The following is a 26,472-nucleotide window of genomic DNA, read 5'->3' on the forward strand; positions in this document are numbered from 1 at the left end:
AAACCGAGCTAGAATGTTAGCTCAGCTCGTGAAAAAATTCAAACGACCCGATCCGAGCATAAACCGAGTGAGCCACAAGCATTTTGCCGGCCCTATAACAGCCTCTGAGTTCCAAGGTGCTATTTTAAAAAACAAAGTAGGCTTTTGCGACTATTTAGCGACCTTCCAAGGTGCTATTTTAAAAAACAAAGTAGGCTTTTGCGACTATTTAGTGACCTTAGTTTCAATGTAATTCCTCCGTTCATAAATATATATATGACACCGTTAACTTTTTTAAAAAAAACTTTGAACACTTCATCTTATTCAAAAAAAATTATCATTTATTTTGTTATAATTTGTTTTATCATTTAAGGTAGTTTGTGCTTAACTTAAAATTTTATAAATATTTTAAATAAGATTAGTGGTCAAAGTTTTCGAAAAAATCAAAGGTGTCATATATTTGTGAACTAAGGTAGTACTATGCTAGGCCGCTACGTAATGGACGCTATATGTAACTGAGCAATACTTGCACTTAAAAACAAGTATAGACCAGAATAACACGTGAGGCGGGAAGAAAAGCCCGAAAGGGTCGTAATATTGTTGGTTGCAGCAATCTATTAGGAACAAGTAGGCTTTTGTGAAATTCAACAGGAACTCTGATCCACGGTAACCGCCAGGTTCAGGAGCTAAGATTGCAAGTCAACTCTGATGGTAACAACATCGGATCTGCTCCGTAGACCACTCGAAGACTCAGGCTTGGAATCAGAAACTTACGGCACGAGCCTCTGCGGGTCGCGCGGGAACAGGGAGGTCTTCCTGATGTTGTTCAGGGCACAGAACAGCATCACCACCCTCTCCAAACCCACCCCGAAACCGCCGTGTGGCGGCACGCCATAGCTACAGTGGACAGGGAAACATATGTATCAACATGAGTACCGAACAAATGGGAGACAGTGTACCAATTGATCAAGGTTATTTATGGGCATGGTATATGCTGCGACACACCTGAAGGATTCAATGTAGGCCGAGATAGTGCTCACGTCGATTCCACACTCTGTCGCGCGCTTGGCCAGCAGCTCAGGAGTGTGTATCCTTTGTGCTCCAGATATTATCTCCTCGCCTGTAACATCAGTGAAATTGGTTCAGCTCATTTATTTGGATGTGTTCATGAGCCACGTTTGAGTTTCAAAACAAACAGGCGCATTCGTTTAACGAAACAAACACATTTGCTTAAGTGAAAGAAAATTCTAGAAGCTTAAAGTGCAGCGTGCCAAAACAAAATTTCAATCGTTTGACAATGCTAAGAAAGTGAATGAGTATGGATCATCCAGTGAGAAATTAATTCAAGGTCAAATTGCTTTCCCATGAGATAAGCTAAGCAGAAACAGAGCCTATTTTCACTGTTCTGAATAGGAATCAGAGGCCAAATTATTTATGTATGCATAATTGCATATAAAACACTAAAGCATTAAAGAGGCATGGTATATGGCTACAAAAGAAATGGGCTTGCACAAATAAACTTGTTTACATGATCAAGAGGCATGCCTAATTACTACATGCCATCAGCAACAACATTACAATTGTAGTGCTCACCTCGAATGAAGACATCAAAAGAATTGGTGTACGCTGGGTTGTCATAACAAGGCATGGTGTAGAACGGACGTACAGCCAAAGGATACCGATACAGGATGAAAAAATCTGTGTCATACCTACAAACATAACAAAGAAAGTTGTCATCAAAATATAAAGTAGTAAAACAAAATAGGGGGCTGTAGAGTTTATATACTTTTCCCTGACAAGCCGACCAAGTTTTTTCTCAGCTTCGGTATTGAGGTCACCCATAGGCTCGATTTCTGTTCCGGCTTCCTGTTGATGAGATGAATCAACAATGTATAGTCTGTTTTTGCTTATAACAAATTGACAGCAGTAACTACTTCCACCGACTTATATATGTCCATTTGTTATAGATAAAGTAGTTAGCTTGTTTACTTCATTTGTTAATTATTATTAGGTGTATTTAAATAAGGGAATCACAGGAAAGTGGACATAAAATAGGTGCATTGGGACCTGTATTTGGTTTGAGTGTGAGATGTCTATGGACTCATATTTGGGATCAGAGGGTAGCATAATGATTTATTTCATGATGATCTAATTACATAAGCTATACAGAGCAAACCTAGACCACGAAGGGGACAGCTGCAAGTTTGTACCTTCAACATTTGAATTCCTTCTTCATAAGTGAGCTTCAAGGTTTTGTCTAGATACTGCATAAAGTGATTTGTCAATCTCGTGGGCTACAGAACCAGATAACTCAATAGTCAAATTATAAAACAATCAAGAATGTTTTACCTTCAGAGGTTCAAATGGATACTGCCTGTTTATTGATTCGAGTTCTTTCTTGCAGTTTTCAGACAAGTGTTTAAATATTGATACGAATAAGCCATCTATAATGTCACAGACCTGTGTAAAATATGTAATTAATAATGACTGCTTCAGACAATTAAATAATGCATTCTCACAATCTTACCTCAAAATAATGCTCCTTAATCTCCATTTCAGCATCAAGACCAACGAACTCACATAGATGCCTGTGTGTGTTTGAATTTTCTGCTCTAAACACAGGGCCGACCTCAAATACTCGCTCAAAACCACCAGAGATAGCCATTTGCTTGTATAACTGAGGGGATTGTGCCAAACAAGCAGGTTGACCATTGTACAGAAGCTTGAATACAGCCGCACCCCCTTCACTAGATCCAGAAATCAATTTTGGGGTGTGGATCCCGACAAAGTTCTTCGACAACAAAAAATCTCTAAATTTCTGCACATGTTCAGCAAAAAGAATACATCACAAATCAGTAGGAAGAATATTATGTGTTAAAAAATAGAAACTTAACCTCCATGTGCTTGGCGCTTCAACACCACCATCATAAAATAGAGATATGCAAATGAAAACAAAAAAAGGCCGTGTACAGTAAATAATTCATGCTGAATGTTGATAAGTGGAAACTGGCATGAAGAATCAGAAAGAATCACATTCAACTTGTTAGATAACATACTATGATTAGTGTTATTCCTAAACAGCATCAACAGCTTATGCCAGATTCAAGTCTGGAGCTGAAGACACAGCACCCTTTTACCGAAGACAATTCTTCTATTCTGGAAGCATGAAGGTTTTGCAGACTCACTATAGTCGCTGAATGAAGAACAATTCTAGCTAAAGCACCACACATACATGAACGATAACAGATTAACAATAAAAATAGTATGACACACTCACGTTTTCAACTTGACACTGGATCCGGAATATGGCTTGGTTCGAGGGTGTTCGTAGATCAATAGCTCTGTAGTTCAAGCGGGTATCTTGGCCAACGCGAACAAGCTTTTCTCCAGCCTTCAATCATAGGAACAGTCAGTTTAAGAACTTCAATATGAATCTAAAAATCATAGGCAAAAAAAACTAAGCACAGAATAGAGCAGTTTCTTGAAACAAAATGCAATGGAAATCACAGGATGTGCATAGAACATACCAATTCAGCCTTCTCAAAATCTGCCTCACTCCGAGCCGCATCTTCAAGGTTAATTGGAAGGGTCGGAATAGCCCTATTGATGCAATAGATCTTCCTCACTTGGATCTCAACCTGCAGATTACAGCCAAAGCAACCACAGAGACAACCCATTCATTAGGTGAATATGTCTTGTCATGGGATCGAAACAAAGCATGTTTGGTAAGGCATGTAATAGATTGAAGCGCGAATTAGACTACACCAGCAAACCTAATTTATACTAGCAACAAACCTATATGCCCAAACAGCACAGACATCCCATGCTAATTCATCGTCCTAGCTACTTAAAAAAAACACCATCCTAAAGACATGAGGAAATACACTAATCATCCAATAGACATCAGTGAATTCCAGAAGACAAGCCAGACGAACCTGCTGTGTGGTGGCCTTGAGGGGCTCCTTTGGGAGGGAGACGACGCCCTCAACGTCGACGATGGACTCCTTGCTGAGGGCGGTGGCGAAGCGCACCATCTGCGTGCTGACGCCGGCGTCGGCGCTGGCGACGAGCACGCACTGCACGGTGCTCATACTCTGGCGCAGCACGACGAAAGCCATCTTCTTGCTGACCGGACGGATGGCCTGCGCGGCTCCGCGGATAAGCACGGAGCGGCCCGCAGCGGAGTCGTCGAGGTCGCCGACATGGGACCACGAGCGGCCGGAGATGGCCTTTGACTGGATCTCCTCGACGGGGACCTCGCCGTAGTTGGCCGCGAACGGGTCCTCGGCGTCCGCCGGCTGCTGCTGCTGCTGCTGCTGACGCTGGCGCTGCTCTGCCTTCTCCGCCTTCCTCGCGTCCTTCTTCTGCTGCTTCTTGCTGAGGGTAGCGGCGGAAAGGTCAGCAGCGAGTTCCTCTCCGGCGGCGGCAGAGGAGGCGGGTGGAGGCTCAGACGACATCGTGGCGACGACGGGGGAGTGCTCTGGTCGACGGCGGCGGCTATCGTGCGTGAGGCCAAGTTGAGCAGAAAGAATAGGGTAAGTTAACGTGTAAGTGGGCTCGATGGGCCAGGGAATGGAAGCCCAGCTAGGCTTAGTTTGGATAGTAGTATTGACTCCAATCCAACTCAACATATGTGAGTTGGGATCAATATTACACCAAACAAGTTTAAGGGCTTGTTCGATTATTTTAGTAGTGTTTTGAGATGGTTTGGAATAGATTTTGACTTACGATGGATTTAAAACGACTTAATATCACCCAATCCACGTGATCGTGTCCTCCGTAACGGAAACCAGTCCCGCGTACGAACTCTCTCTCGCTCGTTTCCTCTGTACAGGGCGCCGCCGCTCGCGTTCCCCGGCCGGTGGCCTTTGCCCGTGAGGCGCCGGCAGCTTTCCCCCGGCCGATGGGTTCTCACCGCCGCCTTCCACGACTGGAACTCCGGAAGCCTCCTCACGCAGATCCGATTACATCGAAAGACATGACAATGTTGTTGGAATTAGGCCCACTAGTGTGTGCCCCAATTCAATAAGAAAGCCAATGTGGTGTGTAGAGATGGCACGAGACTTTAGTCTCATATCGTCCATCTAGATAGGAGATAACCAACTTATATGTGGGAGTGTTCCCTACTCTTCACATGAGACAAATAAAGGGTTATGGAGGCTGCCACACGCGCGCGCTCGCTCGCGTTTCGCGTTATTTATCGCGTGACTTATGACGATGCGCGATCATCGTGACGAGTTCTAAACGGTAGTTTAAGTTTTGTCTTTGTTTATTTGGTTGTCAAATATCACACAAAGATTGTCACGTCAACTAGGAGTAATGGGCACGCACATTACGTGTGAGATCTCCGAGCGGTTGCACGTAGAGATATTCGAGGGGGCGGTTCCTGGATTTAGTAGATCGAATCAAGGGGTTGTGGCAGCCCGTCTATAAAGGGCAGACGTCCTTCAGTCGAAGGACATAGGCGAACAGCAACCGACTCATCCTCTTCTTCTCAATTCTCTGCTTCGCCGCTTATCTGCCCTACCGTCCCTTCATCTGCCGCGCAGCATATCAAGGGAAAGCGGTGTCTCCGAACCACCACCGACGTTTTGACAATCTGCACGGGTGCCGACGAATCAGGTTTCTGGGAAGTGCTTCGCGCACGTCCACTCGGGTTCCTCTACAGAACTCGTGGAAATCACTGTGAGTAAATCTGCAATTACAGTTTGTTGCAATGACGGTCTTATGGTTAGATCTGTTGTCAATTCTTATTTTATGTGTTAATCTTGTTGAGTTAGTTCAGATTTGTTTTGTTCTAATGTCATGGATATTATCTGCCAGTAGATCTGGGTTTTTGTTTTATGTTGCATTATCAAAATAATCTTAGGCCCTATTAATTTTCCAACAATCCAGAAACCTGATAGAATTAACATGGCTGGACCTTCGGATGCACTGAAACCTGACCGGTTTGCCGATGGTCAAAACTTTAAGAGATGGCAGACTAGGGTTAAATTCTGGCTCATGTCGTTAAGGATCTGGTGGGTGATTTCCCCAGTTCTTCCTCTCACTGAGGAGCAGGACTGTAACTTCAAGTCGGATAACGAAACATGTGTTGGCTGTATCTTGAATTAGTAATTGGGAAGAACAATTTGTTTTGTATAACAAGAGAGTACATTATTTTACTCGTTTCCCGCTAGAAGATGTGTACTCTTAGTACTGCAAGGGAGGTTAACTTTTGTCTTAATGTATTCTGAAGCCTGTAACAGGCAAGGTACTGCCCTGCAAGGTACACTTGTAACAATACATCTATGTGAGTTTGACGGTGAGGTCATAGTCTATGAGATGTGGGTAATCTCAAATAAATTCACTAAAAGACACGTGAGCATGACAGTAACACTCCAATCAGAGGCATGGCTTTAGCTCCTCTTGCATAGCCACCACCCAATCCGGATCTCTTAATGCATCCTCTATCCTGTATGGCTCAACAGAAGACACAAAAGAGTAATGCTCACAAAAATGTGCAACTCGAGATCTAGTGGTTACCCCCTTATGAATGTCAACAAGAATGGAGTTGGCGAAGTGATCTCTTTGAATTGCTTGGTGGACTCTTGGGTGTGGCGGTCTTTGATCTCTTATTTCTTGATCATCTTCCTTGTCTTCATCATCTTCATCTCCCCCTGATCCATGTCCTCCTCTTGAGGTGGCTCATCCTCTTGATCTTCATATTCATCTTCTTGAGCCTGATCCTCGTCTTGAGTTGGTGGAGATGCTTGCATGGAAGATGATGGTTGATCTTGTACTTGTGGGGGTTCTTCGAATTCCTTAGGACACACATCTCCAATGGACATATTCCTTAGCGCAACGCACGGAGCCTCTTCATCATCTAGTTCATCAAGATCAACTTGCTCCACTTGGGAGCCATTAGTCTCATCAAACACAATGTCACAAGAAACTTCAACTAATCCAGTGGATTTGTTGAAGACTATATATGCCCTTGTGTTTGAGTCATAACCTAATAAAAAGCCTTCTAATGCTTTAGGAGCAAATTTAGAACTTCTACCTCTCTTGATAAGAATAAAGCATTTGCTCCCAAAGACTCTAAAATGAAACATTGGGCTTTTTACCAGTGAGGAGTTCATATGACGGTTTCTTGAGGATTCGGTGAAGATAGAGCCGGTTGATGGAGTAGCAAGAGGTGTTGATTGCTTCCGCCCAAAACCAGTCCGAAGTCTTGTATTCATCAAGCATGGTCCTTGCCATGTCCAGTAGAGTTCTATTCTTCCTCTCCACTACACCATTTTGTTGAGGTGTGTAGGAAGAAGAGAACTCATGCTTGATGCCCTCCTCCTCAAGAAATCCTTCAATTTGAGAGTTCTTGAATTTCGTCCCATTATCGCTTCTTATCTTTTTATCCTAAATCCGAACTGATTTTGAGCCCATCTTAAGAATCTCTTTAGGGTCTCTTGGGTATGAGATTTTTCCTGCAAAAAGAATACCCAAGTGAAGCGAGAATAATCATCCGCAATAACTAGACAGTACTTACTCCAGCCGATGCTTATGTATGCGATCGGGCCGAATAGGTCCATGTGGAGTAGTTCAAGTGGCATGTCCGTTGTCATGATGTTTTTGTGTGGATGATGGACTCCAACTTGCTTCCTTGCTTGGCATGCGCTACAAATCCTGTCTTTCTCAAAATGAACATTTGTTAGTCCTAAAATGTGCTCTCCCTTTAGAAGCTTGTGAAGATTCTTCATTCCAACATGGGCAAGTCGGCGATGCCAGAGCCAGCCCATATTAGTCTTAGCAATTAAGCAAGTGTCAAGTTCAGCTTTGTTATCATTAAAATCAACTAAATATAGCTGACCATCGAACACTCCCTTAAATGCTACTGAGTCATCACTTCTTCTAAAGACAGTAACACCTACATCAGTAAATAAACAGTTGTAGCCCATTTTGCATAATTGAGAAACTGAAAGCAAGTTGTAATATAAAGAATCTACGAGAAAAACATTAGAAATAGAATGGTCAGGAGATATAGCTATTTTACCCAAACCTTTGACCAAACCTTGATTTCCATCCTTTTCTCCCCTGTCATGTGGTTTGTGCACCCGCTATCGATTATCCAACTTGAACCACCAGATGCATAACCCTACAAAACAAATTTATGCCTTGTTCTTAGGTACCCAAACGGTCTTGGGTCCTTTCACATTAGAAACAAGCACCTTGGGTACCCAAACACAATTCTTTGGGCTCTTGTGTTTGCCCCCAACATATTTGACAACTACTTTGCTTGATTTGTTAGTTAAAACATAGGAAGTATCAAAAGTCTTAAATAAACTGTTATGCTCATTTGATGCATTAGGAATTTTCTTTTTAGGCATTTTAACATGAGTGGAATGCCTAGAACTGGAAGCCTCATTTTTATACATAAAAGTATGATGAGAGATAGTATGAGGTTTCCTAGCATGAATTTTCCTAATCTTGTGCTCAGGATAGTTTGCAGGATATAAAATGTAACATTCATTGTCCTAAGCCATGGGACCTTGCCCTTTACAAAATTAGACAATTTTTTAGGGGCATTAAGTTTGGTGTTGTTTTGGTTTCCCTGTTGGAAACCAATACCATTCTTAATGCCAGGACGTCTCCCATTATAGAGCATGCTTCTAGCAAATTTAAACTTTTCATTTTCTAGTTCATGCTCGGCAATTTTAGCATTTAATGTAGCTATGTGATCATTTTGTTGTTTAATTATATCAAGGTGATCATCAATAGCTTCAACATTGATATCTCTACTTCTAGTACAAATGGTAACATTTTCAACAGTAGATGTAGATGCTTTGCAAGTACTCAATTCCTCAATCTTAGCATTTAAATTATCATTCTCAATTCTAAGACTAGAAATTGAATCATTGCAAACATTCAATTTTCAATATTAGAAACAAAACTAGCATTCTCAGTTCTAAGACTTGAAATTGAATCATGACAAATGCTAAACTCCTTAGACAAGTTTTCATATTTTTCTACTTTCTGAGCATAAGCATTTTTCAACTTAACAAAATTTTTATTTTCTTTAACGAGCAAGTCCTCTTGGCATTCCAAGAGATCATCCTTCTCGTTAATGGTCTCAATTAATTCATTCAATTTTTTCCTTTTGTTCTATGCTAAGGTTGGCAAAGAGAGAAAGTAAATCATCCTCATTATCGCTAGAGCTACCCTCATCACTAGATATAGTATATTTGGGGTTGGCTCTAGAGTGTACCTTATTCTTCTTGCTGTCCTTAGCCATGAGACACTTGTGGCTAACGTTGGGGAAGAGGAGACCTTTGTTGACGGCGATGTTGGCGGCGTCCTCGTCGGAGGAGGAGTCGGTTGAGCTCTCATCAGAGTCCCATTCCCGGCACATGTGTGCATCTCTGCCCTTCTTCTTGTAGTATCTCTTCTTATCCTTCTTCTTCCCCTTCTTGTCTTCATCCCTGTCACTTTCACTAGAAATTGGACATTTAGCTATGAAATGACCGGACTTACCACACCGGTAGCACACCCTCTTAGAGCAGGGCTTGTAATCCTTTCTCCTCCTTTGCTTGAGTATTTGGCGGAAGCTCTTGATGATGAGCGCCATCTCCTCATTGTCGAGCTTGGAGGCGTCGATTGGAATCCTACTCGCTTTGAATGTGACGGGTTGCACGTCGGGTGTGAAGGTGGCGCCTTACTCCAAGTTGAAAATGTATTCGGAGTCTTTGATCATAAGTTCAAAGCTCATGAACTTGCCAATCACTTCCTCGGGAGACATTAGTTTGTATCTAGGATCCCCACATATTAATTATACTTGAGTAGGATTACGAAAAACGAGGGATCTAAGAATAACCTTGACCATTTCATGGTCATCCCATTTTGTGCTCTCGAGGTTGCGCACTTGGTTCACCATGGTCTTGAGCCGATTGTACATGGCTTGCGGCTCTTCCCCTTTGTTGAGGACGAATTGACCGAGTTCTCCCTCGATCGTCTCGCGCTTGGTGATCTTGGTCACCTCGTCCCCTTCGTACGCGGTTTTGAGGACGTCCTAAATTTCTTTGGTGCTCTTTAACCCTTGCACCTTATTATACTCCTCTCGACATAAAGAGGCGAGGAGTATAGAAGTTGCTTGGGAGTTAAAGTGTCATATTTGGGCGGCGTTGTCTGAGTCGTAGTCCTTGTCCCCACCTTTGGTGCCTACGCTCCAAAGTCAACAATATCCCAAATACTTTCGTGGAGTGAGGTTAGATGGTGCCTCATTTTATCACTCCACATACAATAATCTTCATCACCAAAATATGGTGGTTTGCCTAGGGGTACAGAAAGTAATGGAGCGTGCTTTGAAAAACGAGGATAGCATAGGGGCATCTTACTATACTTCTTGCGCTCATGGCACTTAGAAGTAGTCGACGACTCGGTGCCAGATGTGGAGGGTGACGAAGAGTCGGTCTCGTAGTATACTACTTTCTTCATCTTCTTCTTCATGTCACCTCTCCGATGTGACTTGATGAAGGAAGAGGTTCCCTCCTTATACTTATTGCCGGACTCCCTTGAGAGAGTCCTCCCCGAGTCTACGGGCTTTTCGCCGGTCATGATCTCCCTCTTGGCGTGATCTCCAGACATCAATTCGAGTCAGTTAGACTCTTAATGAAGCACTGGCTCTGATACCAATTGAAAGTCGCCTAGAGGGGGTGAATAGGCAAAACCTGAAATTTATCAACTTTAAACACACACTAAGACCGGGGTTAGCGTTAGAATTAAATTCAAGTCAAAAGAATGTTTCTCTTGCTAAGAGTTGCTCAAAGAATGCGGATGATGTATGGGAGCCAACTCAAATCAATACTAGCAAGGAAACGTTAGAGAGGGAAAACAAATCAAACGAGAATCAAAGCGAGTGAACACGATGATTTGTTTTACCGAGGTTCGGTTCCAAAGAACCTAGTCCCCATTGAGGAGGTCACAAATACCGGATCTATTCCAACCCTTTCCCTCTCTCAAATGATCACTTAGATCGAGTGAGCCTTTCCTTAACCTCACGGGTCACTTAGACCCTGAAAGGACCACCACACACTTAGGTGTCTCTTGCTTTGATTACAAGTCTCTTGAGAATAAGAAGGGAAAAAGAAAAGGCTAATCCAAGAGACAAGAGCAACAAAAGAACACAATTGATCCTCTCACAAGCCCTAATGCACTAGAGTTGATTTTGGGGACTTTGAGTGGATTGATTGCTTTGATAGTGTCTTGGAGTGTTGGGCTTTTGCTCTTGCAATGAATGAAGATTTCAGAAGGCTTGGATGGAAGTAAATGAGGTGGTTGGGGGGTATTTATAGCCTCCCAACCACTTCTAGCCGTTGGCTGAATTCTGCTGGCGATGGGCGCACTGGACAGTTCGGTGCGCCACTGGACAGTCCGGTGCGCTGTTCGGTGCGTGCCACGTCGGCGCAACCGTTAGGGTTCGGAGAAGTTGACCATTGGGGCGCCTTGTCGTTTTGCTGCACCGGACAGTCCGGTGACCTCTGACTTTGCTGCTCTGACTTCTGCGCGGCACTGTTCATCACTATACACTCTGCGCAGTCGACCGTTGACGCGTAGGGAGTCGTTGCCCCGCTGGCTCACCGGACAGTGCGGTGAATTATAGTGGAGGCTGCCCTAGAATTCCCGAGAGTGGCTGCTTCGGAGGGCGCCTGGCTGGTGCACCGGACAGTGGCTGGTGCACCATTCTCCAGAACACTGTAAGTCTTGCTCCATTTTTAATTGTGTCCCTAACTTGATTTCTTTCTTGGTTTGTGTTGAACCTTATGCACCTATAATAGATGAATTCTAGACAAACTGATTAGTCCATGTGTTTGTGTTGGTCGTCAACCACCAAAATTAATTATTGGAAATGGTTAACCCTATTTCCCTTTCACCGCTTCTCGGTCCTACCATCCATTCGTCTGCCGTGCAGCAGATCAAGGGAGAGCGGTGTATCCGAACCATCGCCGGCGTTTCGACGACCTGCATGGATGCCGGCGAATCAGGTTACTAGGAAGTGCTTCACGCACGTCCGTTCGGTTCCTATTGAGAGCACCTAGAGGGGGGGTGAATAGGTGATCCTGTAAAATCAAACACTAAATAGCCACAAACTTGATTATAAAGATGTTAGTGCGAGTTAATCAAGTTTATGAAGCGAGCTCTAGTGAACACGAACAATCACAGAGAAGAGCAACACAAGAGACAAGCGATTTTTATCCCGTGGTTCGGCCAAGTAACACTTGCTTACTTCCACGTTGTGGCGTCCCAATGGACGAGGGTTGCACTCAACCCCTTTCAAGTGATCCGATGATCAACTTGAATACCATGGTCTTTCCTTTGAGATCTTTTCCCGTTTGCAAGGAATCTCCACAAGTTGGAGCCTCTCGCCCTTACAAAGTTTTGATCACAAGAAGCACAAGAGTAAGGGAGGGAAAACAACACACACAAGATTCAATCAGCAGCACACACACGCACACAAGCTAAGACTTGAGCTCAAAGCACATCACAGGGAGTTCACAACTCGAACGGAGCTCAAATCACTAACACAACGAATCAAATGCATGGAGGCAGAGTCTGGATGTCTTAGTATGCTTAGAGAATGCTTGGTGTACTCCTCCATGCGCCTAAGGGTCCCTTTTATAGCCCCAAGGCAGCTAGGAGCCGTTAGAGATCAGTTTGGTAGGCAATTCTTGCCTTCTATCGAGTGGTGCACCGGACAGCTCCTGTAGTAGTTCGGTGCGTGATCTCCTTCCATATCGGGCATAGCCAACTGTTGGTCCTCCAGGGCCGTTGGCGCACCGGACACTGTTCGGTGCACATCGAACAGTCCGGTGTGCCCAACCGACCGCGCAGACCACGTGTCGCGCGTTGATTGCGCGGACGACCGTTGGCTGCAAGCGCCGTTGACTCATCGGACAGTCCGGTGAATTATAGCCACGTTGCCTTTCTCTTTTCCCGAGAGCAGCCAGTTCACCGTTGACCAGCCTGGGGCACCGGACACTGTCTGGTGCACCACCGGACAGTCCGGTGCGCCAGGCCCGAGCTGGTGTTGACTGTATTTTGCTAACTCTTCTCCAATTGAAATCTTCTTTTCTTGGCAAGTGTTTCTAGCACTTAGATAACCATGTTAGTATTCAAAAACAATTCACTAAGTCTAGAGACCCACACTTCTCACTTATTTGGCACATAAGAACTCACTCGATATGTGTTGGACATCTAATCACCAAAATACTTATAGAAATGTCCCAAGGGCACATTTCCCTTTCAATCTCCCCCTTTTTGGTGATTTATGCCAACACATCAAAAAGCAACAAAAGAAGTGCAACATCAACTCATATGAAGACCAATTCCCTTTTTACTTAAGATTTGGCATATTTGGATCACTCTTTGCCACCACTTGGTTTGTTTTGCAAATCAAATTCTTTTTCCTATCTCTAAGTCAAACACACTTGTTTGGGCTGATCGAGAGATTTTCCAAGAGTAAAATTGATCAAGTGCCAAAAACTCCCCCTTTTTCCATAATCAAAATTGTCCCCCATAAGAGACCAAATTTTGCAATAAGAATATTTTTTACAAAAACCAAATTCTAACTCCTCTATTTTCAAAATTCACAAGTGGTTGGCTGATCCATTTTGCTTTGGCCTTAATTTCTCCCCCTTTGGCATTAAGCACCAAAACGGGATCATTCTTGGCCCTTTAACCCCATTGCCTCACCAAAATGTCAATTAAGAGCAGAAAGGCAATGAGAGCACAAATATGAACTTGGAATTAAATACACTAATACCGGAGTGCAGTGGAAGTCTTTTCATCGTCCAAGTTCATTTTCTCTTTCAATGGTCCTTTGAGGCTACTTCAAGTGTACTCAAGTAAGCAAGTTAGTCTCAAAGGAGTCAAGTTGTAGCACATCTCCCCCTCCTTTTTTGAGGTCGAGATGTTCGTCAGTCCCCATTGGTGTCTTCGCGGGTTTAGCATCCTTCACAAACCTCTTGAGAAGATCTTGGGTATACTCGTCTGGGAAATGAAGGTGCCATCCTTGAGTTGCTTCACTTGGAATCCAAGAAAGTAAGTCAACTTGCCCATCATGGACATCTCAAACTTTTGCATCATCACCCTGTTAAACTTCTCACAAGACTTTTGGTTAGTAGAACCAAATATAATGTCATCGACATATACTTGGCAAACAAACAGATCACCATCACAAGTCTTTGTGAAAAGAGTTGGATCGGCTTTCCCAACCTTGAAAGAATTAGTAATTAAAAAGTCTCTAAGGCATTCATACCATGCTCTTGGGGCTTGCTCAAGTCTATAGAGCGCCTTAGAGAGCTTATATACATGGTCGGGATACATGTTATCTTCAAAGCCAGGGGGTTGTTCCATGTATACCTCCTCCTTGATTGGCCCATTGAGGAAAGCGCTCTTCACGTCCATTTGGAACAACTTAAAGGAATGGTGAGCAGCATAGGCTAATAATATCCGAATTGACTCTAGCCTAGCTAAAGGAGCAAAAGTCTCCTCAAAATCCAAACCTGCAACTTGGGCATAACCTTTTGCCACAAGTCGAGCCTTGTTTCTTGTCACCACTCCGTGCTCGTCTTGCTTGTTGCGGAACACCCACTTGATTCCCACAATGTTTTGCTTTGGACGCGGCACCAGGCTCCAGACTTCATTCCTTTTGAAGTTGTTGAGCTCTTCCTGCATGGCCAATACCCAGTCCGGATCCTGCAAGGCTTCTTCTACCCTGAAAGGCTTAATAGAAGAGACAAACGAGTAATGCTCACAAAAATTAGCTAATCGTGAGCGAGTAGTTACTACCTTGCTGATGTCACCCAGAATCTGATTGATGGGGTGATGTCTTTGGATCGTCGCTCGGACTTGAGTTGGAGGGTCCCATGGTGCATCTTCCTCCATAACCTGTTCTTCTTGTGCCCCCCTTGATCCTGCCCTTCTTCTTGAAGTACCTGTTCATCGTCTTGAGTTGGGGGATGCACCAGTGTCGAGGAAGAAGGCTGATCTTGTTCATGTGGTTCCTATGGTCGCACATCTCCTATCGCCATCGTGCGCATTGCAGCTGTCGGAACTTCATCTTCATCTATATCATCAAGATCAACTTGCTCTCTTGGAGAGCCATTAGTCTCATCAAATACAACGTCGCTAGAGACTTCAACCAATCCTGATGATTTGTTGAAGACCCTATACGCCTTTGTATTTGAGTCATATCCTAGTAAGAAACCTTCTACCGCCTTGGGAGCAAATTTTGAATGTCTACATTTCTTCACCAGAATGTAACATTTGCTCCCAAATACACGAAAGTAAGAGATATTTGGTTTGTTACCAATTAGGAGTTCATAAGTAGTCTTCTTGAGGAGACGGTGCAGGTAGAGCCGGTTTATGGCGTGGCAAGCTGTGTTCACAGCTTCCGACCAAAACCGCTTAGGCATCTTGTACTCTCCAAGCATCATTCTCGCCATGTCGATTAGCGTCCTGTTCTTCCTCTCTACCACACCATTTTGTTATAGTGTGTAGGGAGCAGAGAACTCGTGCTTGATGCCTTCCTCCTCAAGAAACTCTTCAACTTGTAGATTCTTGAACTCGGACCCATTGTCGCTTCTTATCTTCTTCACCTTTAGCTCAAACTCATTTTGAGCTCTTCTTAAGAAGCGCTTTAGGGTCCCTTGGGTTTCTGATTTGTCCTGCAAAAAGAATACCCAAGTGAAGCAGGAAAAATCATCAACTATTACAAGACCATACTTACTTCCCCCTATGCTGAGATAGGCAACGGGACCAAAGAGGTCCATGTGAAGAAGCTCAAGTGGTCTTGATGTCGTCATCACATTCTTGCTGTGATGAGTGCTTCCCACCTGTTTCCCTGCTTGACATGCTGCACAAGGTCTGCCTTTCTCAAAACAAACATCGGTTAGTCCTAACACATGATCTCCCTTTAGAAGCTTATGAAGGTTCTTCATCCCAACATGTGCTAGACGGCGATGCCAAAGCCAGCCCATATTCGTCTTAGCTATTAAGCATGCATCTAGATCAGCATTCTCTTTCAAAAAATCGACTAAGTAGAGCTTGTCGTCTAATACACCCTTAAAAGCTAATGAACCATCACTTCTCCTAAAGACAGATACATCTACATTTGTGAATAAACAATTATAACCCATGTTACATAATTGACTCACAGATAACAAATTATACCCGAGCGATTCAACTAAAAACACATTAGAGATAGAATGCTCGGATGTGATGTCTATCTTTCCCAAACTTTTGACCTTGCCTTGGTTCCCATCTCCAAAGATGATCGAATCCAGGGAATCCTTGTTTTTGACGTAGGAGGTGAACATCTTCTTCTCCCCCGTCATGTGGTTCGTGCATCTGCTGTCGATAATCCAACTTGAGCCCCCGGATGCATAAACCTGCAAGGCAATTTAAGCCTGGGTTTTAGGTACCCAACTCTTGTTGGGTCCTACAAGGTTAGTCACAATAGCTTTTGGAACCCAAATGCATGTTTTGTCTCCCTTGCATTTGGATCCCAACTTCCTAGCAACTACTTTTGCATTCTTACATAAAAGTACAAAGACAGTATTGCAAGTATGGAAAAGAGTAGTAGGACCATTGCAAGTTCTCCTAGGCACATGAGACGCAACATGATTACACCTAGGCCTATTTCTACCATAAGCATAAGTAGAGCTAGAAGCAACCATAGCATGAGAATTATGGTAAACAGGTAAAGCAACATGATTATAACCCCTATTATTATAAGCATGACTAGTGAATTTCCTATCATAAATATAGGCATGGTTGTTTTGAGTGCTACTAACCATTGGAGCCTTCCCTTTATCCTTGTTGAGAACGGAAGTCTTTTGGTTTGTTAAGTTCTTGGTTCCCTTTCGAAAACCAAGTCCATCCTTAATTGAGGAGTGTCTACCAATGGTGTAGGCATCCCTAGCAAATTTTAATTTCTCAAAATCATCTTTGCAAGTCTTAAGTTGAGCATTAAGACTTGCAACCTCATTGTTTAATTTAGCAATAGAGATAGCATGTTCATCAAAATTAACATCTTTACACCTATTGCAAATAACTACATGTTCTACACATGAACTAGTTGCATTTGCTTTCTCTAGTTTAGCATTTAATTCATCATTTAACTCCTTTAGACTAGAGACAGATTCATGACAAGCAGACAACTCAGAGGATAGCATTTCATTTCTCTTAATTTCTAAAGCAAGAGATTTTTGAACACTAACAAATTTATCATGTTCCTCATACAAGATATCTTCTTGCTTCTCTAGCAATCTATCCTTTTCATTAAGGTCATCAATTAATTCATTTATTTTGTCTACTTTATTTCTATCTAATCCTTTAAATAAATCAGTATAATCTACTTCATCATCAGATGACTCTTCATCACTAGAAGAAGTATACTTGGGAGAGTCCTGAGTACGTACCTTTTTTCTCCTTAGCCATAAGGCAGGTATGACGTTCGTTGGGGAAGAGCGAAGATTTGTCAAAGGCCGAGGCAACCAATCCTTCATCGTCGGAGTCAGATGAAGAGCAGTCAGAATCCCATTCCTTTCCAAGATGCGCCTTGCCCTTTGCCTTCCTGTAATTCTTCTTCTTCTCTTTCTTCCCATGCCTTTCTTGTTCCTGGTCATTATCATTATCGAGGCATTGAGTTATGAAATGACCAGTCTTACCGCATTTGAAGCAGGAGCGCTTTCCCCTTGTTTTGTTCTTGTTGGGGTACTCCTTGCGTCCTTTTAGCGCGGTCTTGAAACGCTTGATGATGAGTGCCATCTCATCTTCATTGAGCCCGACCGCTTCTACTTGTGCCACCTTGCTTGGTAGTGCCTCCCTGCTGCTAGTTGCTTTTAGAGCAACGGGCTGTGGCTCGTAGACGGGCAGAGGATCGTTTAAGGCATCGTCCACATATTGAGCTTCTTTCGTCATCATACGCCCGCTCACGAATTTTCCGAGGATTTCCTCGGGCGTCATCTTGGTGTAACTGGGGTTTTCACGAATAAGATTGACAAGATGGGGTCAATAACCGTAAATGATCTGAGCATGAGTCGGACGACATCATGATCTGTCCACCTTGTGCTTCTATAGCTTCGGATTTTATTGACCAGGGTCTTGAGCCTGTTGTAGGTTTGTGTTGGCTCCTCTCCCCGGATCATCACGAAGCTTCCCAGCTCGCCTTCCACCAGTTCCATTTTGGTAATCATGGTGGCATCATTTCCCTCATGAGATATCCTGAGGGTGTCCCATATTTGTTTGGCGTTGTCCAAGCCGCTCACCTTATTGTATTCATCCCTGCAAAGAGATGCTAGCAAAACAGTAGTGGCTTGGGCATTTTTATGAATTTGTTCATTTATGACCACAGGGTTATCAGTACTATCAAAATGCATCCCATTCTCTACAATTTCCCAAATACTAGGATGGAGAGAGAATAGATGACTACACATTTTGTGGCTCCAAAATGAATAGTCCTCTCCATCAAACTGTGGAGGTTTTCCAAGGGAATTGATAGTAAATGCACATTTGAATTGTATGGCATGCGAGAATAGTCAAAAGAGTAGTTCTGATTGACCGTTTTATTTTTCGACAAAGAGTCGTCGTCGTCGTCTCTTGGTGAAGACGAGGAGGCATCGCTGTCGTAGTAGATGATCTTCTTGATGCGCCTCTTCTTCTTCCCGTCCCTCTTCTTATGACTCGAGTCTGAGTTAGTGGGCTTGTCGTCTCTTGGCTCGTTGAAGAGGGACTCCTTCTCCTTGTCATTGACCACCATCCCCTTACCCTAAGGATCCACCTCTTCGGGCGGTTAGTCCCTTAAATGAAGAGTACAACTCTGATACCAATTGAGAGCACCTAGAGGGGAGGGGTAAATAGGTGATCCTGTAAAATCAAACACTAAATAGTCACAAACTTGATTATAAAGATGTTAGTGCGAGCTAATCAAGTTTATGAAGTGAGCTCTTGCGAACACGAACAATCACATAGAAGAGCAACACAAGAGACACGCGATTTTTATCCCGTGGTTCGGCCATGTAACACTTGCCTACTTCCACGTTGTGGCATCCCATTGGATGAGGGTTGCACTCAACCCCTTTCAAGTGATCCGATGATCAACTTGAATACCACGGTCTTTCCTTTGAGATCTTTTCCCGTTTGCGAGGAATCTCGACAAGTTGGAGCCTCTCGCCCTTACAAAGTTTTGATCATAAGAAGCACAAGAGTAAGGGAGGGAAAACAACGCACACAAGATTCAATCAGCAGCACACACACACAAGCCAAGACTTGAGCTCAAAGCACAGGACAGGGAGTTCACAACTCGAACGGAGCTCAAATCACTAACACAATGAATCAAATGCGTGGAGGCGGAGTCTGGATGTCTTAGTATGCTTAGAGAATGCTTGATGTACTCCTCCATGCGCCTAGGGGTCCCTTTTATAGCCCCAAGGCAGCTAGGAGCCGTTGGAGATCAGTTTGGTAGGAAATTCTTGCCTTCTGTCGAGTGGTGCACAGGATAGTCCGGTGCACCACCGGACAACTCCTGTAGCAGTCCGATGCGTGATCTCCTTTCATATCGGGCACAACCGACCGTTGGCCCTCCAGGGCCGTTGGCACATCGGACACTGTCCGGTGCACACCGGACAGTCCGGTGTGCCCCACCGACCCTTGGTGTGGACCACGTGTCGCGCGTTGATTGTGCGGACGATCGTTGGCCGCAGGTGCCGTTGACTCACCGGACAGTCCGGTGAATTATAGCCACGTTGCCTTTCTCTTTTCCCGAGAGTAGCCAGTTCACCATTGACCAGCTTGGGGCACCGGACAATCCGGTGTGCCAGGCCCGAGCTGGTGTTGGCTGTACTTTGCCAATTCTTCTCCAATTCAAATCTTCTTTTATTGGCACTGTTTCTAGTACTTAGATAACCATGTTAGTATTCAAAAACAATTCACTAAGTCTAGAGACATACCTTGTTCTTGATTTCACACTTCTCACTTATTTTGCACATAAGAACTCACTCGATATGTGTTGGACATCTAATCACCAAAATACTTATAGAAATGGCCTAAGGGCACATTTCCCTTTCACCTATACAAAACTCGTGGAAATCACTGTGAGTAAATCTACAGTTTCAGTTTGTTGCAATGACGATCTTATGGTTAGATCCATTGTCGATTATTATTTTATGTGTTAATCTTGTTGAGTTAGTTCAGATCTGTTCTGGTCTAATGTCGTGGATATTATCTGCTAGTAGATCTGGGTTTTTTGTTTTATGCTGCATTATCAAATTAATCTTAGGCCCTGTTAATTTTCCAACAAGTGTATGTTATTATGTCGAATCACTCAGTTGACTTCTCATTTTAATAATGTGAATCACATTTTAATAATTTATTGATGATCAGGACCATCACCCATATGCTTAAGAGGTTGTCACTATGATAAGTTGAACAATTGGTAATTCACTTGCACATGTTGAACAAGCTGTGCTTAATTCTATGGAACCATGCTCAAATATGGGTATATATCTGCTAGGTTTTATACAATTATTCCTATTTGTTTATATATGCTTTAATGAGAACTCTACGCAGGGAAAAACTACTCGGGATTTTCAGGAGAAGAGACAAGGCCAACGCCAGGGCTCAGAAGACCAGAGTCAAGGACCGGGTTCTCAGGGCCATGGAGGGACGCTTCAAGAACGAAATAGTCAATCGAAAATGTTGGCGTCCCTAAAATGTGGGATTGATTCCATTCCGCAAAAGAAATAGTCAATCGAAACAGATCAATGAGAGAGTGAGGAAGGGATCGAGGATGATGGGGGCTACGTCCTCTCCATCCAACACCATGGCTGCTGGTTGGTTGGGTGGATGAAGGCAAGGAGCCCAGCTAAGGCTTTGTTCGGCAGTTTGGGATTTTTCCCAGGCTGGTTTTCTCCACATATGGATTGGATGAATCCAAGTCTTTCACCCAATCCCTTGTGGGATTAAATCCCTAAACTCAATCCACCAATCTTTGTTCGTTTGTTCCATATGGATTATATCCTAAAACCCAATCAACTATGTTTGTTCATTTATTCCATGTGGATTAAATCCCAAACTTGAAAACCAACAAAAGCCAAAATAAAACCAACAAAGTTTAAGTATAGAACATGTCACTGTATCTCACCAGAAATTTAAGCATGCATGTCACGTGATACATATTTTTTTCGTTCAGATTGAACACATTTTTAATCCAGATTAAATAAAAAACACAAGTCAACATAACATCCAATGATCCTGGAGCACAAATCAACATAGTTTCTTTATCCTTAGATCGTAGAACACCATTGATTATGGAGCACAAATCAACATAGTTCAATGTGTCAACTAGCAACTAGCACGATGTAGATTTTCAGATTCAGACCAACGGTGCTACAGAAGTCCAAACTGCAAAACACGATAGAGAAGCAACAACGTTAATCAAACTACTGAAGCCCAAAGATAAGAACTATAGTAAATTCCTACCAGAAATACTCCTACTACTCAGGCAACTACACTACCACACCCTACAGGATTGGGAAAAGAAAAGCAACTATTTTGCACAAGAGAAGAAGCTGGACGATTGCATTATATTATTGTTGCATAGCACAAGAGAATTAGGTGTTTGTGCTATAAACATGCTTCAAGACAGTTACACAACAATGAAACAAGAGCATCTTGGGAGCCTATATCACACATGAACTCCATTGGCCTAAATGACATGGATTTGTTCTACATGCCCATAAGGAGACAATGACAATAGTAAAACTAATGATTTCAGTTTTTAAAATTCAAAGGTTTTTAGTTTTGAAAAACACAAATTGACTATACTTACCTTAGAGCTTATCCATCTTCCGTCTTAACCATAGGAGGGCAATTTCTGGCTCATCAATACTAAAACTAATAAAGGTCTCTCTGTTGTTTGGTATGTCGAATACCTCAACTGCTTTTATCTTCTCATCTGCTGTCACGTTCATGGATCTAAGAACAGAAATGCATCTCATGATGGAGAAGTCATTACCTTGAGCAGAATCTTTTCCTTTAGCCATGTGTGTAACCTCAACCTCAACTTGTTTTGATTTTAGATCTAGATATCTCCCAACAAGTCCTTCCAAAGAATCCTTCTTCATCCTCTTTGCTTCCTTATCTTGATTGATTGTTGATGCAGTAGACCTTCTCGTTGTTACATGTACCCTCTGTTCAGTCATTCCAATTATAGGATCTTCATCTTGTTTCAATCTTGAATCCTCTTTTTGTGGTGTTCACTTGTTCTTCATTTGAAATTGTGTTCCATTCTTGTGGTAGATGTGTAGATGTTATGTTCCAGGTCCCTTGAGCAATGTGCCCATCGTATAGTTCCCCAAGAGCATCAAAGAGAGGGAAAGACTTCTTTTGAAATTTCTTGGCCCTAGGAAATAACTGATAAAACATTGTAAAAAAGTAAGTTCCTAAACTACTTTATGATAAGTTCACAATTATAAAGCTAGAGTCACAATTAGATATAACGCTGGAGTCAAAAACTTACTTTTATGATGTTTTCCCATATTGGTGGATTAGCAACAATCATGAATCGTTTCTCATTCTAGGAAACACCACTTTGCTTTCTAGCCTCTTTCAACATCTTGTAATCCCTTTTCAATTCCCTCTTCTTCTTCTGAATTTGAATCTTGTTGAATGTGACATACTCATGCTTCTTGTTGAATTCAGTAACAATTTTGTTCCAAGCATCTGGACTTTAGCCATTTTGAGCCCAATATGGAGGTACATTGTGCTCAAACAACAAATCAACGAGGCTCTTCTCCAATTCAGAATTCCATGCTGCTCTCTGAACACCACCTAAATTTCAAAAAAATATGAGGGACAATTAATCATTTGAAGTTGAAACACAATAAGAATAACATGTACATGCTTTACATTAAATAACATGTACCTCCACACTTCTTTGATGTAGAAGCTATAGGAGAAACCTTCTTTTGAGCAGCTTTAGATAACATCAAAATTTTGGGAGAACCTCTTGTGAACATCATATCTATTATATAGAATCACCAGCAAAAAAGAAACTATGAACATCATTTCTACTTTTATTTTTGTGACACAAGGAATGAACTGTGACCCACCCCAACCGAAACACTAGCAAAAAGAAGGTTGTAATTTGCCATCACAAAATATCCATTATAGCAGTAATTTGCAAAATAACCATTACATCAAAATTCAACAACTTACAAAAATACACTTGATTATTCTAAAAACAACAGTAATTTGCCATCACAAAATATCCATTACAAAATATCATCACAAGTATGTAGTCCAATTGAAATGACATTTATTGATCACATAATATCCATTACAGAAATGATTCACTGATTTCTACATTGCTCATAATCTGCCCATATATGATAAGCTATCATATCTCTTAAGTTATTCCCTTCCATATTGCTTTCATCATTTCCATGGTCACTATCGGGTAGGCTGACAAAACTTTGTGGGTTGATATTTCCTTGATCATTTTCTAGCCATCTCACATCACCGTTGTGTGATCAAATTAAGTTATGGAGGACTGCAGCAGCAATAGGTATTTTTGCTTGATTTTCCATTTTGTGAAGGGTAGCAACTTTGAGGATTGGAAATCTCTTCTTTATGACACCCAAAGCCCTCTCTACATGATTTCTTAAAACAACATGGCGATGGTTGAATAACTCTTTGTGATTTTGAGGCCTTTGATGACCATGGCCAAACTCTTTCAGGTGATATCTAACCCCATGATATGGTGCAATAAAGGAAGTTGTATTGGCATAACCACCATCTATTAGGTAGTACTTCCCAGAAGGTACTTCAAACTTTCCTACAACATTGCTCATTGCAGATCTAAGAACAATTGAATATGTTGCTGATCCTTCCCATCTGACTGACACATAAGTTATGTTAAGGTTAAAATCACACGCAACCATCATGTTTGGCTAAGGGTCCCTTTTCTATTCCTGAATGGTGCGGCTTGATCGGGTGACATTGATATTGGAACATGGGTTCCATCTATTGAACCTATGCAATTCTGCAAAAAAAAGAAACGATCTTCTAAGATCTAATATTGAGGATGTTCTAAGATGGGTGAAAGTCGCCTAGAGGGGATGAATAGGCGAAACCTGAATTTTATAAACTTAAACACACACTACAAGCCGGGGTTAGCGTTAGAATTAAATTCAAGTCCGAAGAGAGGGAAAAACAAATCAAACAAGAATCAAGGCGAGTGAACACAATGATTTGTTTTACCGAGGTTCGGTTCCAAAGAACCTAGTCCCCGTTGAGGAGGTCACAAAAACCAGGCCTATTTCAACCCTTTCCCTCTCTCAAACGGTCACTTAGACCGAGTGAGCCTTCTTCCTTAATCTCACGGGTCACTAAGACCCCGCAAGGACTACCACACAATTGGTGTCTCTTGCTTCGCTTACAAAGCACTTGAGAATAAGAATAGGAAAAGAAAAAGGCCAATCCAAGCGACAAGAGCAACAAAAGAACACAAAACACCCTCTCTCAAGTCCCTAATGGAATTGAGTTGATCTGGAGGCTTAGAGAGGATTCAATCTATTTGATGTGTCTTGGAGTGAAGTCTTTTTCTCTTGTATTGAATGAGGTATTTGGAATGCTTGGATGGATATGAATGAGGTGTTTGGGGGGTATTTATAGCCCCCAACCACTTCCATAGCCGTTGGTGAAGGCTGCTGGCGATGGGCGCACCGGACAGTACGGTGCGCCACCGGACACCCACTGTTCATTGCCTGGTGCTCCGCCACGTCAGCTAACCGTCAGGGTTTGGAGCTAGTCGATCATTGGATCCTTTGTCTTCTTGCGGCACCGGACAGTCTGGTGCCACACCAGATAGTCTGGGGCCCTCTCACTTGGCTGCTCTGACTCTGCCGCGCACTGTTCACCGTGGCAGGCGCTTTTGCAGTCGACCGTTGACGCGAGCTAGCTGTTGATCCGCTAGCTCACCGGACAGTCCGGTGAATTATAGCGGAGCGCACCCTGGAATTCCCGAGAGTGGCTGGTTTGGAGTTGTACGGTCCTGGTGCACCGGACACTGTCCGGTGTGCCATTTTTCAGCACACTCAAGTTCTTTGCTCCGATAAAATTGTGTCCCTAACTTGATTTCTTTCTTGATTTGTGTTGAACCTTATGCACCTGTAATACATGAATTCTTGACAAACTAGTTAGTCCACTTGTTTGCGTTGGTCATCAACCGCCAAAATTAATTATAGGAAATGGTTAACCCTATTTCCCTTTCAATCTCCCCCTTTTTGGTGATTGATGCCAACACAAACCAAAGCAAATATAAAGTGTAGAAATGTAACTAGTTTGCATTTATGATGAATGCGCATAGGTTACTTGGAGTGAAACCAATTGAAAGTATCACTAAGAATAAGAGTGAATGGATTGGCTTTCTTTTATTTAATATTTTGGACCACATTTGCACCACAAGTTTTGTTTTTGCAAATCTTTTTTGGAAATCTATTAAAAAACTTTTGCAAGTAGTCAAAGGTATAAGAATGTGATTGCAAGAAACATTTTAGGATTTAAAATTTCTCCCCCTGTTTCAAATGCTTTTCCTTTGACTACATAAAAGCTCCCCCTGAATGAAATTCTCCCCTTAACTTTTAAGAGGGCTTTGAAGTAGATACTAATTGAAATTTTCACATATGAGTTGAAAATTTGATACCATTTAAAAATATTCTATTTGAAATTCTTTCATTCTTAATGTGAAGTTTTTGAAGATACCAATTTAGAAATTCTCTTCACATGCCAATTGAAAATTCATTTTGATTAAGTACTAATTGAAATACTTATTTTTGAAAGATACCAATTTGAAAAATATACTAAAATTTTTTAAAGGTCGTGGTGCGGTCCTTTTGCTTTGAGCTTAATATTCTCTTCCCCTTTGGCATTAATCGCCAAAAACGGAGAACTTGAGAGCCCTTTTTCATTCTTCTCCCTATTGGTACAAGTAAATAAGAGTGAAGGATTATACCAATTGAGAGTGTGGAGGAACAACGACAAGGGGTAAATGATACCGTCAGAGTTGTGGAGTGGAAGCCTTGTTCTTTGCCGAAGACCCTATTTCCCTTTCAATGTACGACTTAGTATAGAAATATACTTGAAAACACATTAGTCGTAGCTCGACACGCGAAGAATAAGAAATATGCAGTTGTACCAAATTAAAGACATGTGATCAAAGGTATATTCATGAGCTATGTGTGCAATGTTTCAATCAAAGTTCTGAGAATCAAGTATATTTAGATCAATCCTCAGTTTGCTAAAAGTTTTCTCATCTAGTGGCTTGGTAAAGATATCGACTAATTGGTTGTGAGTGTTAACATAAGCAATTTCGATATCCCCCTTTTGTTGGTGATCTCTCAGAAAGTGATATTGAATATCTATGTGCTTAGTGCAGCTGTGTTCAACGGGATTATCTGC

General features: G+C 42.4%; 1 protein-coding gene and 1 pseudogene across 1 annotated transcript; both read right to left on the reverse strand.

Moving 5' to 3' along the window:
* Positions 1-548: 548 nt before the first annotated feature.
* LOC100283444 (Aspartate--tRNA ligase 2 cytoplasmic) lies at positions 549-4,503 on the reverse strand. Its single transcript, NM_001156345.2, has 10 exons — positions 3,915-4,503; positions 3,507-3,617; positions 3,257-3,370; positions 2,507-2,797; positions 2,329-2,439; positions 2,190-2,243; positions 1,766-1,845; positions 1,573-1,688; positions 985-1,099; positions 549-876 (listed from the first exon to the last, which is right to left on the reverse strand). The coding sequence occupies exons 1-10, from the start codon at positions 4,434-4,436 to the stop codon at positions 750-752; spliced, it is 1,641 nt and encodes a 546-aa protein (NP_001149817.2). The 5' UTR covers positions 4,437-4,503; the 3' UTR covers positions 549-749.
* Positions 4,504-21,842: 17,339 nt separating this feature from the next.
* On the reverse strand, positions 21,843-23,030 carry LOC109939715 (uncharacterized; annotated as a pseudogene).
* Between the last annotated feature and the right edge of the window lie 3,442 nt (positions 23,031-26,472).

This window comes from Zea mays, chromosome 5 (genome assembly GCF_902167145.1).
Source record: "Zea mays cultivar B73 chromosome 5, Zm-B73-REFERENCE-NAM-5.0, whole genome shotgun sequence".
Classification (NCBI taxonomy): Eukaryota; Viridiplantae; Streptophyta; class Magnoliopsida; order Poales; family Poaceae; genus Zea; species Zea mays.

Bases quoted from the DNA above. Each gene is read 5' to 3' on its own strand.
- LOC100283444 (NM_001156345.2), bottom strand. From the start codon at position 4,436: ATGTCGTCTGAGCCTCCACCCGCCTCCTCTGCCGCCGCCGGAGAGGAA. The intron at 3,618-3,914 runs GTTCGTCTGGCT...TGTAATCTGCAG, and splicing joins TCAAGGCCACCACACAGCAG to GTTGAGATCCAAGTGAGGAA. The intron at 3,371-3,506 runs GTATGTTCTATG...CTATGATTGAAG, and splicing joins ATTTTGAGAAGGCTGAATTG to GCTGGAGAAAAGCTTGTTCG.